The sequence below is a fragment of the Tympanuchus pallidicinctus genome, unplaced genomic scaffold (genome assembly GCF_026119805.1).
Source record: "Tympanuchus pallidicinctus isolate F22 unplaced genomic scaffold, pur_lepc_1.0 scaffold15, whole genome shotgun sequence".
Lineage (NCBI taxonomy): Eukaryota > Metazoa > Chordata > Aves > Galliformes > Phasianidae > Tympanuchus > Tympanuchus pallidicinctus.
The window spans coordinates 12,663,475-12,680,031 of NW_026294669.1; the positions used below are offsets into that span (position 1 = coordinate 12,663,475).

The 16,557-nt window shown below is 44.9% G+C and overlaps 1 protein-coding gene and 1 long non-coding RNA gene across 7 annotated transcripts in view; one reads left to right on the forward strand and one right to left on the reverse strand.

The window, feature by feature from the left end:
* The window catches only part of CNTNAP5 (contactin associated protein family member 5), a 263,012-nt gene that overhangs the window by 242,938 nt on the left and 3,517 nt on the right, over positions 1–16,557 (forward strand). For both annotated transcript variants that reach the window (XM_052675060.1, XM_052675061.1), the window contains 2 exons: positions 146–276; positions 1,065–1,149. In XM_052675060.1, the coding sequence (XP_052531020.1) occupies positions 146–276; positions 1,065–1,149 (216 nt within the window). The remainder of the gene's footprint in view (positions 1–145; positions 277–1,064; positions 1,150–16,557) is intronic.
* Positions 14,172–16,557, reverse strand: part of LOC128076838 (uncharacterized) — a 256,043-nt gene continuing 253,657 nt past the window's right edge. For all 5 annotated transcript variants that reach the window (XR_008204669.1, XR_008204672.1, XR_008204670.1 and 2 more), the window contains 2 exons: positions 15,730–15,890; positions 14,172–14,750 (listed from right to left, as the gene is read on the reverse strand). This is a non-coding gene — a long non-coding RNA (uncharacterized LOC128076838). The remainder of the gene's footprint in view (positions 14,751–15,729; positions 15,891–16,557) is intronic.

Genomic DNA, 16,557 nt, shown 5'->3' on the forward strand with positions numbered 1-16,557 from the left:
TTAGAGTGTGAATTCTTTCATTTCTTCTCAACCTTTTTCTTGACTTTTTAACCGTGTTTCTTCACTGTAATAAAAAGAAAATGAGTTATATGTTGTATATCTCATTGTAGACACAGATTTTATAGAATTCTGTTCTTCTTTTAAGGAAGTTTACAGGTTCGATACAAGTTGAGTAAGGATGGACTGCTCATCTTCACAATTGACTCTGGAAATTTTGCCAATCGAGAGATGCATCATGTGAAGATAAACAGAGAAGGCAGAGAGCTCATCATTCAGGTACGTCATGGCTTGTTTTTGGGTCTAGATTCCCATGGGAGATGAGGTCTTTGCTTTGCCCTGTTCCCACACGTCGCCTGTTTTACCGAGTCAGGATAAAGAGGACCATCTTACTCCTCGTGTTTTCCTTCTGAGCCTAATTTCTACACTTCAAATTACAAAACAAAATTTGGCAGGTCTGAGCCACACCCATTTAATAGAGAAGAGTGGCGGGGACTGAACAAAAGCTGAACGATGATAAAAGAAAAGAATGAGAAAGGGAAAGGAACGCATGGAGTGCTGTCATTTTTCTTTCCTTGGCGATTTCCATTTCTGGGTGGTAAATGATCCATGGTTAATGCAGCAACTAAGATAGGTAGGCCTAATTCTGCAGGAAGGAGGTTTACGCTGTCAGGATTCTCCTCTAGTAGCAGTCTTCTATTGTCTGCTGCACCGTGGTTTTCTTTATTTTATGCAGACCTAATTCTCCACAGCAATTTACAGAGAAGCCTCTTTTGTGTGCACTTTGCAGCACCTAGACATGGATTTTGGGAAGCAGAGGAATTTCAGCATTAAGCATTTAAACTTTTCTGCAGGGAAAGTTTCTTTAAGGCCTTTATATGACTATTCTTGTGCGCCTTTCAGCTTCTCATGCAAGAATCAAAGTGTATTCACTTGGTTATCTTTAGAAACTGAATCACGCGGACAGAATTATTTGCAGCTGGGGTTCTTCCCACAAGTCTGCAGGACAAAGGTCTAGGTGTGTCTACGTGCTATTGTAATGAACTAATTGTACTGACCTCTTCCAGGTTGATCAAGTTATCAAACTCAAACACAACTTTTCTGAGATTGATTTTAAGGCCATCAAATCTCTTACTTTGGGCAAGGTCACAGGTAGGTTTTACTAAAAACATTCCTGAGTCATCATTTTAATAGCGTTTAAGTTAACCTGTGTTATGTGCTGGATTTTTAATAGAATTGGGTTTTTTTTGTGTGTGTGTGGTTGATTTAGCTGCAGGGGTTATCCGAGCAGTCTACTACTCTTACTTATATAGCTCATCAGTGCAAAAATTTGGCAGCTCTACTTGTTTGTACTCATAGCAATGTTAGCGTCTCCCATTGCTCATTCCAGTAAAGTGATTCATATTGCCTGTGTGGCTGCACAGAGTGGCATCTTGGCCTAATGATATCATTTTGCTGACTGTAGCTTGCTCCTCTGAAGCCACTTCTGTTTCCTAATGATAAGAAGAACAGCGCTTTGAGCCTTCATCCTCTTTACCCTTTTGCACTCCCTGTCCTTTTCTATTTGAATTCTGCAAGGAATTTTTTTGTTACATATTGCACTGCCAGCACAATTTTGCATGCTCTGTGCACGTATGTTTTTTGAATTTACTCTTTCATGCTGCAAAGCTTATACAAGACTGGGAAAATTTTGCCAGAAATTTGGAAATTACAATCCTATTTTGCTGTCAGGTTATGTCTTATTTCTTTATATAAGTCTTATGCATTCCCAGTAAGATTCTAAATGTTCCTTTGGTTATAAAGATTTTAGTCCTTTGATAGAATTGGACCTCCATACGAAGCTTGCCATCTGTTTCACTACTTCAATTTATATGCTTTATTAACAGCACCCACAGCCTCCAGGACCGGTAGCTTGACAGAAATAATAAATGTCCTCTAACATCTACTACAATGCAATGTAATTGTATATGATGACATCAGTGCATTTTGCACTACGTAGGTTAAAGACAGAAACTGATTTTCCCCTTCAATAAACTCATGTTTATCTAAAAAAGCAGCAAGCTTTCAAACCCTTGTGGGTAGGTTTGAGAACCTGACACTTTTCAGCCCAAAGCAGAGCTGAACTAAAATCTCAGTTTGTCAAGTTTCGTCTATAGTGATGAAAACAAATATTGCTCATATCGTGACCACTGCATACAGTTCCACCTATAGATAACCAATCAATAAAACTAAGAGAAGAACCATCAGATGGAAAATAGCACAAAGACCTTGAAAAACGTAACCAGAAAATTTTCAAGGTGCAACTCAGCCTCATGGGGGAAACTAGATGTAGCCACAAAACTAGGAGTACTTTTAGAAGTTTCTTGCAATGTCAGAAAGCCCGTATCTCTAAGGGTTTGGCACTCAGTTAACCACCACAGATTTGTCTCTGGATAAATTTTAATGGATATGTCCTTCCCCATTTTTTTTTTGTCTTTTCTCCAAGGTTTCTAGATATTTCCATTAGTAATAATAAGGTAGCAATAATTTTATGTAATGGCACTAGAGCAATAAACTTGCTCACCCAGCTCACTGGAGACCTTATTGTTGTACCAGGAATCACACAATCCCAGAAAGTCAATTTAATTTCACCCTAATCCTAGATCAGGTTTCTTCTTCACATATTAAATGAAATTCCTCAGACTTTTCTCTTTTGTGTCAGGAATTCATTTGCCAAGTTAAATCTGACAGCTGTGCTAACGAGAGTCCTTAAACCTTCCCAGAATAGCAATTCAAAGGCCCAGCGCTCTCTCATACATTTCTCATAGAAAGGACGCTCCCGTTCTTTAATCATCTGAGTAGGCCTTCTTTGCTGGACTCTCTGTAATCAATCCGTCATCTGCTCGGAAGCCTAGAATGGGAACCTATATTCAAGCTGCACAAAATCCAGGCAAGATAGAAATGAAGGAACATGTTCTCTTTGCTGGCATTGCTCCACACAAGAATGTTCTGATGCCATGCAAAAATGGACCACCTATCTAGACAAGGCATACTGGGGTCTCATGGTCAAGTGTGCTGCCATTATACAAGAAATGATTTCGTGTCGCTGATTTTCTGAGAAGAAAAGAGAGGGGAGGAGAAGATGAGGATTGGGATAGATGGGATGGGATGACATGGGATGAGATTAAGTTAGACGGGATGAGATGGGCATGAGAAGAGGATGAGACGAGATGATGAGATGACATGAGATTGAGATGAGATGATTGAGATGAGATGAGATGATTGAGATGAGATGATTGAGATGAGATGATTGAGATGAGATGATTGAGATGATTGAGATGAGATGATTGAGATGAGATGAGATGATTGAGATGAGATGAGATGATTGAGATGATTGAGATGAGATGATTGAGATGATTGAGATGAGATGATTGAGATGAGATGATTGAGATGAGATGAGATGAGATGGGATGAGATGGGATGGATAGTTTAGTTGGGATGGGATGGGAATGGGATGGGAATGGGATGGGATGGGAATGGGATGGGGAATGGGATGGGATGGATAGTTTAGTTGGGATGGGATGGGAATGGGATGGGAATGGGATGGGAATGGGATGAGATGGATAGTTTAGTTGGGATGGGATGGGAATGGGATGGGAATGGGATGGGAATGGGATGAGATGGATAGTTTAGTTGGGATGGGATGGGAATGGGATGGGAATGGGATGGGAATGGGATGGGAATGGGATGGGAATGGGATGGGAATGGGATGGGAATGGGATGAGATGGATAGTTTAGTGGGGATGGGATGGGAATGGGATGGGAATGGGATGGGAATGGGAAGGGAATGGGAATGGGAAGGGAATGGGATGGGGATGGAATGGGGATGGGGATGGGATGGGGATGGGAATGGGATGGGAATGGGATGGGGATGGGGATGGGGATGGGAATGGGATGGGAATGGGAATGGGATGGGAATGGGATGGGAATGGGATGGGAATGGGAATGGGATGGGAATGGGATGGGAATGGGATGGGATGGATAGTTTAGTTGGGATGGGATGGGAATGGGATGGGAATGGGATGGGATGGATAGTTTAGTTGGGATGGGATGGGAATGGGATGGGAATGGGATGGGAATGGGATGAGATGGATAGTTTAGTTGGGATGGGATGGGAATGGGATGGGAATGGGATGGGAATGGGATGGGAATGGGATGGGAATGGGATGGGAATGGGATGAGATGGATAGTTTAGTGGGAATGGGATGGGAATGGGATGGGAATGGGAATGGGATGGGAATGGGAAGGGGATGGGATGGGGAATGGGATGGGGAATGGGATGGGGAATGGGATGGGGAATGGGATGGGGATGGGAATGGGATGGGGATGGGGATGGGATGGGGATGGGATGGGGAATGGGATGGGGATGGGGATGGGGATGGGCATGGGGATGGGGAATGGGGATGGGCATGGGGATGAGATGAGATGAGATGAGATGATGAGATGATGAGATGAGATTGAGATGAGATGAGATGAGATTGAGATTGAGATTGAGATGAGATGATGAGATGATGAGATGAGATGAGATGAGATTGAGATTGAGATTGAGATGAGATGATGAGATGAGATGAGATGAGATGACATGAGATTGAGATTGAGATGAGATGATGAGATGAGATGAGATTGAGATGAGATGAGATGAGATGAGATTGAGATGAGATGAGATGAGATTGAGATGAGATGATGAGATGATGAGATTGAGATTGAGATTGAGATTGAGATTGAGATTGAGATTGAGATTGAGATGAGATGAGATGAGATGATGAGATGAGATGATGAGATGAGATGAGATGAGATGAGATGAGATGAGATGAGATGATGAGATGATGAGATGAGAAGAGATGATGAGATGAGATGAGATGATGAGATGATGAGATGAGGTGAGGTGAGGTGAGGTGAGGTGAGGTGAGGTGATGTGATGTGATGAGGTGAGGTGAGGTGAGGTGATGTGATGAGGTGAGGTGATGTGGTGAGGTGAGGTGATGAGGTGAGGTGAGGTGAGGTGAGGTGAGGTGAGGTGAGGTGAGGTGATGAGGTGAGGTGGTGAGGTGATGAGGTGAGGTGGTGAGGTGAGGTGAGGTGAGGTGGTGAGGTGAGGTGAGGTGAGGTGAGGTGAGGTGGTGAGGTGAGGTGAGGTGAGGTGAGGTGAGGTGAGGTGAGGTGAGGTGGTGAGGTGAGGTGAGGTGAGGTGAGGTGAGGTGAGGTGAGGTGAGGTGGTGAGGTGAGGTGAGGTGAGGTGAGGTGGTGAGGTGAGGTGAGGTGAGGTGAGGTGAGGTGAGGTGAGGTGAGGTGAGGTGAGGTGAGGTGGTGAGGTGAGGTGGTGAGGTGAGGTGAGGTGAGGTGAGGTGGTGAGGTGAGGTGAGGTGGTGAGGTGAGGTGAGGTGGTGAGGTGAGGTGAGGTGAGGTGAGGTGGTGAGGTGAGGTGAGGTGAGGTGAGGTGAGGTGAGGTGAGGTGGTGAGGTGAGGTGAGGTGGTGAGGTGAGGTGAGGTGAGGTGGTGAGGTGAGGTGAGGTGGTGTGAGGTGAGGTGAGGTGAGGTGAGGTGGTGAGGTGAGGTGAGGTGAGGTGGTGAGGTGAGGTGAGGTGAGGTGAGGTGAGGTGGTGAGGTGAGGTGAGGTGAGGTGGTGAGGTGAGGTGAGGTGAGGTGAGGTGAGGTGGTGAGGTGAGGTGGTGAGGTGAGGTGGTGAGGTGAGGTGAGGTGAGGTGAGGTGGTGAGGTGAGGTGGTGAGGTGAGGTGAGGTGAGGTGGTGAGGTGGTGAGGTGAGGTGGTGAGGTGAGGTGAGGTGAGGTGGTGAGGTGAGGTGAGGTGAGGTGAGGTGGTGAGGTGAGGTGGTGAGGTGAGGTGGTGAGGTGAGGTGAGGTGGTGAGGTGAGGTGAGGTGAGGTGGTGAGGTGAGGTGAGGTGGTGAGGTGAGGTGAGGTGGTGAGGTGAGGTGAGGTGAGGTGGTGAGGTGAGGTGAGGTGAGGTGAGGTGAGGTGAGGTGAGGTGAGGTGAGGTGAGGTGAGGTGGTGAGGTGAGGTGAGGTGGTGAGGTGAGGTGAGGTGGTGAGGTGAGGTGAGGTGAGGTGGTGAGGTGGTGAGGTGAGGTGGTGAGGTGGTGAGGTGAGGTGAGGTGAGGTGGTGAGGTGAGGTGGTGAGGTGAGGTGAGGTGAGGTGGTGAGGTGAGGTGGTGAGGTGAGGTGAGGTGAGGTGAGGTGAGGTGAGGTGAGGTGAGGTGGTGAGGTGAGGTGGTGAGGTGAGGTGAGGTGAGGTGGTGAGGTGAGGTGGTGAGGTGGTGAGGTGAGGTGGTGAGGTGAGGTGAGGTGAGGTGGTGAGGTGAGGTGAGGTGAGGTGAGGTGAGGTGGTGAGGTGAGGTGGTGAGGTGAGGTGGTGAGGTGGTGAGGTGGTGAAGTGAGGTGGTGAGGTGAGGTGAGGTGAGGTGAGGTGAGGTGGTGAGGTGAGGTGAGGTGAGGTGGTGAGGTGAGGTGGTGAGGTGAGGTGAGGTGAGGTGAGGTGAGGTGGTGAGGTGAGGTGAGGTGGTGAGGTGAGGTGAGGTGGTGAGGTGAGGTGGTGAGGTGAGGTGGTGAGGTGAGGTGAGGTGGTGAGGTGAGGTGAGATGAGATGATGAGATGATGAGATGAGATGAGATGATGAGATGAGATGAGATAGATGAGATGAGATAGATGAGATGAGATGATGAGATGAGATAGATGAGATGAGATGATGAGATGATGAGATGATGAGATGATGAGATGATGAGATGAGATGAGATGAGATGAGATGAGATGAGATGATGAGATGAGATGAGATGAGATGAGGAGATGAGATGATGAGATAGATGAGATGATGAGATGAGATAGATGAGATGAGATGAGATAGATGAGATGAGATAGATGAGATGAGATAGATGAGATGAGATGAGATAGATGAGATGATGAGATGAGATGAGATGATGAGATGAGATGAGATGGATGAGATGGGATGGATGGGATGGATGGGATGGGATGGATGGGATGGGATGAGATGAGATGAGATGATGAGATGAGATGAGATGGATGGGATGGGATGGGATGAGATGAGATGGATGAGATGAGATGAGATGAGATGAGATGAGATGAGATGAGATGAGATGAGATGGATGGGATGGGATGGGATGAGATGAGATGATGAGATGAGATGAGATGATGAGATGATGAGATGAGATGATGAGATGAGATGAGATGAGATGAGATGAGATGGATGGGATGGGATGAGATGATGAGATGAGATGATGAGATGAGATGGGATGAGATGAGATGATGAGATGAGATGAGATGAGATGATGAGATGAGATGAGATGATGAGATGAGATGAGATGATGAGATGAGATGAGATGAGATGAGATGAGATGAGATGATGAGATGAGATGAGATGAGATGATGAGATGAGATGAGATGAGATGAGATGAGATGAGATGAGATGAGATGAGATGAGATGGATGGGATGGGATGGGATGGGATGGGATGAGATGATGAGATGAGATGATGAGATGGGATGGATGGGATGGGATGGGATGAGATGATGAGATGGGATGGATGGGATGGGATGGGATGAGATGATGAGATGGGATGGGATGGGATGGGATGAGATGAGATGGGATGGGATGGGATGATGGGATGGGATGGGATGATGGGATGGGATGGGATGGGATGATGGGATGGGATGAGATGATGAGATGAGATGATGAGATGGGATGGATGGGATGGGATGGGATGAGATGATGAGATGGGATGGATGGGATGGGATGGGATGAGATGATGAGATGGGATGGGATGGGATGGGATGAGATGGGATGATGGGATGGGATGGGATGGGATGATGGGATGGGATGGGATGGGATGATGGGATGGGATGGGATGGGATGATGGGATGGGATGGGATGGGATGATGGGATGGGATGGGATGATGGGATGGGATGGGATGATGGGATGGGATGGGATGGGATGATGGGATGGGATGGGATGATGGGATGGGATGGGATGATGGGATGGGATGGGATGGGATGATGGGATGGGATGGGATGATGGGATGGGATGGGATGGGATGATGGGATGGGATGGGATGATGGGATGGGATGATGGGATGGGATGGGATGATGGGATGGGATGGGATGATGGGATGGGATGGGATGGGATGATGGGATGGGATGGGATGGGATGATGGGATGGGATGGGATGGGATGATGGGATGGGATGGGATGGGATGATGGGATGGGATGGGATGATGGGATGGGATGGGATGGGATGATGGGATGGGATGGGATGATGGGATGGGATGGGATGATGGGATGGGATGGGATGGGATGATGGGATGGGATGGGATGGGATGATGGGATGGGATGGGATGGGATGATGGGATGGGATGGGATGGGATGATGGGATGGGATGGGATGGGATGATGGGATGGGATGGGATGGGATGATGGGATGGGATGATGGGATGATGGGATGGGATGGGATGGGATGATGGGATGGGATGATGGGATGATGGGATGGGATGGGATGATGGGATGGGATGATGGGATGATGGGATGGGATGATGGGATGATGGGATGGGATGATGGGATGGGATGGGATGGGATGATGGGATGGGATGGGATGGGATGATGGGATGGGATGGGATGATGGGATGATGGGATGGGATGGGATGATGGGATGATGGGATGGGATGGGATGATGGGATGATGGGATGGGATGGGATGATGGGATGGGATGGGATGGGATGGGATGATGGGATGGGATGGGATGGGATGGGATGATGGGATGGGATGGGATGATGGGATGATGGGATGGGATGGGATGATGGGATGGGATGGGATGGGATGGGATGATGGGATGGGATGGGATGGGATGGGATGATGGGATGGGATGGGATGGGATGATGGGATGAGATGGGATGGGATGGGATGATGGGATGAGATGAGATGAGATGAGATGAGATGAGATGGGATGATGGGATGAGATGAGATGAGATGGGATGGGATGATGGGATGAGATGAGATGAGATGAGATGAGATGGGATGATGGGATGAGATGAGATGAGATGGGATGGGATGATGGGATGAGATGAGATGAGATGAGATGAGATGGGATGATGGGATGAGATGAGATGAGATGGGATGGGATGATGGGATGAGATGAGATGAGATGAGATGAGATGGGATGATGGGATGAGATGAGATGAGATGGGATGGGATGATGGGATGAGATGAGATGAGATGAGATGAGATGATGGGATGATGAGATTGAGATGAGATGAGATGAGATGAGATGAGATGAGATGATGGGATGATGAGATTGAGATGAGATGAGATGAGATGAGATGAGATGATGGGATGATGAGATTGAGATGAGATGAGATGAGATGAGATTGAGATGAGATTGAGATGAGATGAGATGAGATGAGATTGAGATGAGATTGAGATGAGATGAGATGAGATGAGATTGAGATGAGATGGGATGATGAGATTGAGATGAGATTGAGATGAGATGGGATGATGAGATGGGATGATGAGATTGAGATGAGATTGAGATGAGATGGGATGATGAGATGGGATGATGAGATTGAGATGAGATGGGATGATGAGATGGGATGATGAGATGGGATGATGAGATGGGATGATGAGATTGAGATGAGATGGGATGATGAGATGGGATGATGAGATGGGATGATGAGATTGAGATGAGATGGGATGATGAGATGGGATGATGAGATGGGATGATGAGATTGAGATGAGATGGGATGATGAGATGGGATGATGAGATGGGATGATGAGATTGAGATGAGATGGGATGATGAGATGGGATGATGAGATTGAGATGAGATTGAGATGAGATGAGATGGGATGATGAGATAGATGGGATGATGAGATTGAGATGAGATTGAGATGAGATGGGATGATGAGATGGGATGATGAGATTGAGATGAGATGGGATGATGAGATGGGATGATGAGATTGAGATGAGATTGAGATGAGATTGAGATGAGATGGGATGATGAGATGGGATGATGAGATTGAGATGAGATGATTGAGATGAGATGGGATGATGAGATGGGATGATGAGATTGAGATGAGATTGAGATGAGATGGGATGATGAGATGGGATGATGAGATGGGATGATGAGATGAGATGAGATTGAGATGGGATGATGAGATGGGATGATGAGATGGGATGATGAGATGGGATGATGAGATGGGATGATGAGATTGAGATGAGATGAGATGATGGGATGATGAGATTGAGATGAGATGAGATGAGATGAGATGAGATGATGGGATGATGAGATTGAGATGAGATGAGATGAGATGAGATGATGGGATGATGAGATGAGATGAGATGAGATGAGATGAGATGATGGGATGATGAGATTGAGATTGAGATGAGATGATGGGATGATGAGATGAGATGAGATGAGATGAGATGAGATGATGGGATGATGAGATTGAGATTGAGATGAGATGATGGGATGATGAGATGAGATGAGATGAGATGAGATGAGATGATGGGATGATGAGATTGAGATTGAGATGAGATGATGGGATGATGAGATTGAGATTGAGATGAGATGATGGGATGATGAGATTGAGATTGAGATTGAGATTGAGATGAGATGAGATTGAGATTGAGATGAGATGATGGGATGATGAGATGAGATGAGATGAGATGAGATGAGATGATGGGATGATGAGATTGAGATTGAGATGAGATGATGGGATGATGAGATTGAGATTGAGATGAGATGATGGGATGATGAGATTGAGATTGAGATTGAGATGAGATGAGATTGAGATTGAGATGAGATGATGGGATGATGAGATGAGATGAGATGAGATGAGATGATGGGATGATGAGATTGAGATTGAGATGAGATGATGGGATGATGAGATTGAGATTGAGATTGAGATTGAGATGAGATGAGATTGAGATTGAGATGAGATGATGGGATGATGAGATGAGATGAGATTGAGATGAGATTGAGATTGAGATTGAGATTGAGATTGAGATTGAGATTGAGATTGAGATTGAGATTGAGATTGAGATTGAGATGAGATGAGATTGAGATTGAGATGAGATGATGGGATGATGAGATGAGATGAGATGAGATGATGGGATGATGAGATGAGATGAGATGATGGGATGATGAGATGAGATGATGGGATGATGAGATGAGATGAGATGAGATGAGATGAGATGAGATGAGATGAGATGATGGGATGATGAGATGAGATGAGATGAGATGAGATGAGATGATGGGATGATGAGATGAGATGAGATGAGATGAGATGAGATGAGATGATGGGATGATGAGATGAGATGAGATGAGATGAGATGAGATGATGGGATGATGAGATGAGATGAGATGAGATGAGATGAGATGAGATGATGGGATGATGAGATGAGATGAGATGAGATGAGATGAGATGAGATGATGGGATGATGAGATGAGATGAGATGAGATGAGATGAGATGAGATGATGGGATGATGAGATGAGATGAGATGAGATGAGATGAGATGATGGGATGATGAGATGAGATGAGATGAGATGAGATGAGATGAGATGATGGGATGATGAGATGAGATGAGATGAGATGAGATGAGATGAGATGATGGGATGATGAGATGAGATGAGATGAGATGAGATGAGATGATGGGATGATGAGATGAGATGAGATGAGATGAGATGAGATGAGATGATGGGATGATGAGATGAGATGAGATGAGATGAGATGAGATGATGGGATGATGAGATGAGATGAGATGAGATGAGATGAGATGAGATGATGGGATGATGAGATGAGATGAGATGAGATGAGATGAGATGAGATGATGGGATGATGAGATGAGATGAGATGAGATGAGATGAGATGATGGGATGATGAGATGAGATGAGATGAGATGAGATGAGATGATGGGATGATGAGATGAGATGAGATGAGATGAGATGATGGGATGATGAGATGAGATGAGATGAGATGAGATGATGGGATGATGAGATGAGATGAGATGAGATGAGATGAGATGAGATGATGGGATGATGAGATGAGATGAGATGAGATGAGATGAGATGATGAGATGAGATGATGGGATGATGAGATGAGATGATGGGATGATGGGATGATGAGATGAGATGATGGGATGATGGGATGATGAGATGAGATGATGGGATGATGGGATGATGAGATGAGATGATGGGATGATGGGATGATGAGATGAGATGATGGGATGATGGGATGATGAGATGAGATGATGGGATGATGAGATGAGATGATGGGATGATGGGATGATGAGATGAGATGATGGGATGATGGGATGATGGGATGAGATGATGGGATGATGGGATGATGGGATGATGGGATGATGGGATGATGGGATGATGGGATGATGGGATGATGGGATGATGGGATGATGGGATGATGGGATGATGGGATGAGATGATGGGATGATGGGATGATGGGATGAGATGATGGGATGAGATGATGGGATGATGGGATGATGGGATGATGGGATGAGATGATGGGATGATGGGATGGGATGATGGGATGATGGGATGATGGGATGAGATGATGGGATGAGATGATGGGATGATGGGATGATGGGATGATGGGATGATGGGATGAGATGATGGGATGATGGGATGATGGGATGAGATGATGGGATGATGGGATGGGATGATGGGATGATGGGATGATGGGATGGGATGATGGGATGATGGGATGGGATGATGGGATGATGGGATGGGATGATGGGATGATGGGATGGGATGATGGGATGATGGGATGGGATGATGGGATGATGGGATGATGGGATGGGATGATGGGATGATGGGATGATGGGATGATGGGATGAGATGATGGGATGATGAGATGAGATGATGGGATGATGAGATGAGATGAGATGAGATGAGATGATGGGATGATGAGATGAGATGAGATGAGATGAGATGATGGGATGATGAGATGAGATGAGATGATGGGATGATGAGATGAGATGAGATGAGATGAGATGAGATGATGAGATGAGATGAGATGAGATGAGATGAGATGATGGGATGATGAGATGAGATGAGATGATGGGATGATGAGATGAGATGAGATGAGATGAGATGAGATGAGATGATGAGATGAGATGAGATGAGATGAGATGAGATGATGGGATGATGAGATGAGATGAGATGAGATGAGATGATGGGATGATGAGATGAGATGAGATGAGATGAGATGATGGGATGATGAGATGAGATGAGATGAGATGAGATGATGGGATGATGAGATGATGGGATGATGAGATGAGATGAGATGAGATGAGATGAGATGATGGGATGATGAGATGAGATGAGATGAGATGAGATGAGATGAGATGAGATGAGATGAGATGAGATGAGATGAGATGAGATGAGATGAGATGAGATGAGATGAGATGAGATGAGATGAGATGAGATGAGATGAGATGAGATGAGATGATGGGAGGATGGGAGGATGGGATGATGGGATGATGGGATGATGGGATGATGGGATGATGGGATGATGGGATGATGGGATGATGGGATGATGGGATGATGGGATGATGGGATGATGGGATGATGGGGGGATGGGATGATGGGATGATGGGGGGATGGGGGGATGGGGGGATGGGGGGATGGGGGGATGGGGGGATGGGGGGATGGGGGGATGGGGGGATGGGGGGATGGGGGGATGGGGGGATGGGATGGGATGGGATGGGATTGAGAGATGAGATGAGATAGATGAGATGAGAGATGAGAGATGAGATGAGAGAGATGAGACGAGACGAGACGAGACGAGACGAGACGAGACGAGACGAGACGAGACGAGACGAGACGAGACGAGACGAGACGAGACGAGACGAGACGAGACGAGACGAGACGAGACGAGACGAGACGAGACGAGACGAGACGAGACGAGACGAGACGAGACGAGACGAGACGAGACGAGACGAGACGAGACGAGACGAGACGAGATGAGATGGAGACTCCAACACCATCTGTTTCTTTTCATTTATTCAGTTTCTTTTCTTCAGAGCTCTTCTGTGCTGTCTCACTCTGCTGTCCATTTCATCATGTACTTTTCTTCTGTGGCAATACCTGTAATCTTACCCTTTTACACCCATGCTCGTGGCAGTCCACCATTTACTCTTTGGTCTTACTGGGAAGCTTCGGTGTCAGGCTGCTTTTGTGAGACCGACTTGGAGGCAGACATTCTCCAGCTATCGGTGTTTCACTTATATGTCTCTGCACAGCCCAGCATGGTTCCGTGGAGCAGTATTTTACACATAATCCTTGCAGCTATTTCAGAGTGTTTTAGGAGCTAGTTTACTCTACTGAAAATAACCAGGCTACAATAACACAACCGCTTCATGCAATCCAAGGCCCGTGTTTTTTTTCCCCATTCCTTTTTTTTTTCCCCAATATGTTACATTTCAAGCTCATGCAGAACCATGTAGGGCTGGCAATGTTGAGACTGATTTTATTTCCTACATTCCAAACTTTCACATCATGAATTTCACAGTGTAATCCAAGGTGAAATTTCTTCTTCTGTGACAAGCTGTCTTTTTGATACCATACCAATTGCGTGACCAAAATTATCTTCTCTCAGGCCAATGAAATCATTATCTCAAATCTTTCCTCTTGGCACTCTTTTTTCAGTTGTTTGCAAGGAAATCCTGTAATATTCTTTCCATTCCTGGGAAAACATGAGAACAAATACTTTCAGTTCCTTCTCATTGTCCTTTCCTGATTCAGAGCTATTTCTGAAGTACATTTCATATCTGGTACCCTACTTCTTGATCAAGCTTACAGTGTACCTAATGAAGAGGAAGAGTAATTTTTTTCCTCAGAAATACAAAGAACTATGTTTTGAGGGATGAACAGTTCAATTCCACAAAAGCACAATTACTTTTCTCACAATCCCACTCCTCTGTACACAAGTCATTTAACTTAACACAGTTACATCCTGTTATCATCTCCGACATACATTATCCACACAAGGATTCATAAAGCACCTGATACCATTTGCCTCCAAGTCCTATAGGAGTCTTGTTGACTGCAGATAAAGACCTGATGTCTCAGAAACCCCTATCTGCATACATGGAATTTTTACCAGAAGCCTCCGGTGTTTTTGTCAGTTTTTTCCTTAGATTTTTTTTTTTTTTTTTTAAAAACCCTAATTTCAAAACCTTCTAACAAATCACCTCTTTCTCATTCGTGCAAAGAATAGTTCAACAACAGACTATAATAATTTGCCCATAAATTGACTTTCTTTTATGAATAAGTCTTCAACAGTACTCCTGGACTTTTCAAGCTATGGTACCATAAAAAAAAAAAATAATTCAATACTTTATTTTACCTTTTGCACATTGGGACAAAACAGAACCATTTAGATTGCCTGATGCCTGAAAGACACCAACACATCCACTGTTTGTGTCCAAGTTAATAAAATAGTAAGTGCTGACAGTACTGATGTTTACACACAAAACATCAGTATACAACAAAAAGGTTTTTGTTAATTTAACAATGATGACAAATACTACAAAAAAAACTATTTTCTATAAACCTTCATGCAGAAACTTGGACCCTTGTCTGCTTCTTAGGACCTCCACCAGAATCTCATTAAAAACCTGAATGCTACAGGGTTTTTTCAGTGTCCAAGTCTTACTACTTACCTTCACATCTCTCTGGCAGTTGTTCGGTCATTCCCAGCCCAGAGATTGTCCTCTTAACTCCTCTGGCAGCAGTAGTTCATCCATCCATCAGAGTATTTAGTCTTCTAACTTAATAGACTTTTCTTGTTCCCTCTGGCTGCATGACATCATGGACACAGATCCTAAGTGCCAAAGTTCAGATGGCTTAGTATGGTTTTACACATAAAAGATGTCTTTGTTACTCAGGTGGCAAAATCAGTTTCAAAGATCAAAGAGGCACCCTACTTTGTTCCTAAATTCCTTTGGCTGAAAGTTTGATAGTAGAAAAACTGGAGTCCATTTTAACGTTTAACATCATTATCTTTCAAGCAATGAAAATAAACTTGAAAAGCTGAGAATCCTTGTTTTCCAGCATTGTCGGAACTACTTACGTCCGGAGTTTTCAGTGCTGGAGTACTTTCCACAGCAGGTAGTTTCTACAGTTCTGAAGAACTACTGATACTGTTTTTGAACACATCTAGGTTTTGTCTTGTATCAAAGTCAATTAAAAGAGAAAAGAGGAAAAAAAAAAAACTAAAAGCAAGCCACTTGTGCTTGTTCTGTTGACCTCTTAACAATACAAATTTGTATTTCTGCCAAGTAAATAAAAGCTTCAGGGAAAGGGATGATGGCTTTGCTGTCCTTCACAAGCTTAAAAAGAGAACCTTTGATATTAAGTAAAGTAACCAAATAAAGAAGGCCTGCTTTTGAGCTTACTTCATATTTGTGAAATTTAAGTAAATGCAGACACACACATTAATTCTACCATCTCATCTTTGGAGAGTACAGAGGCACTAGTTTGGCTTTGGA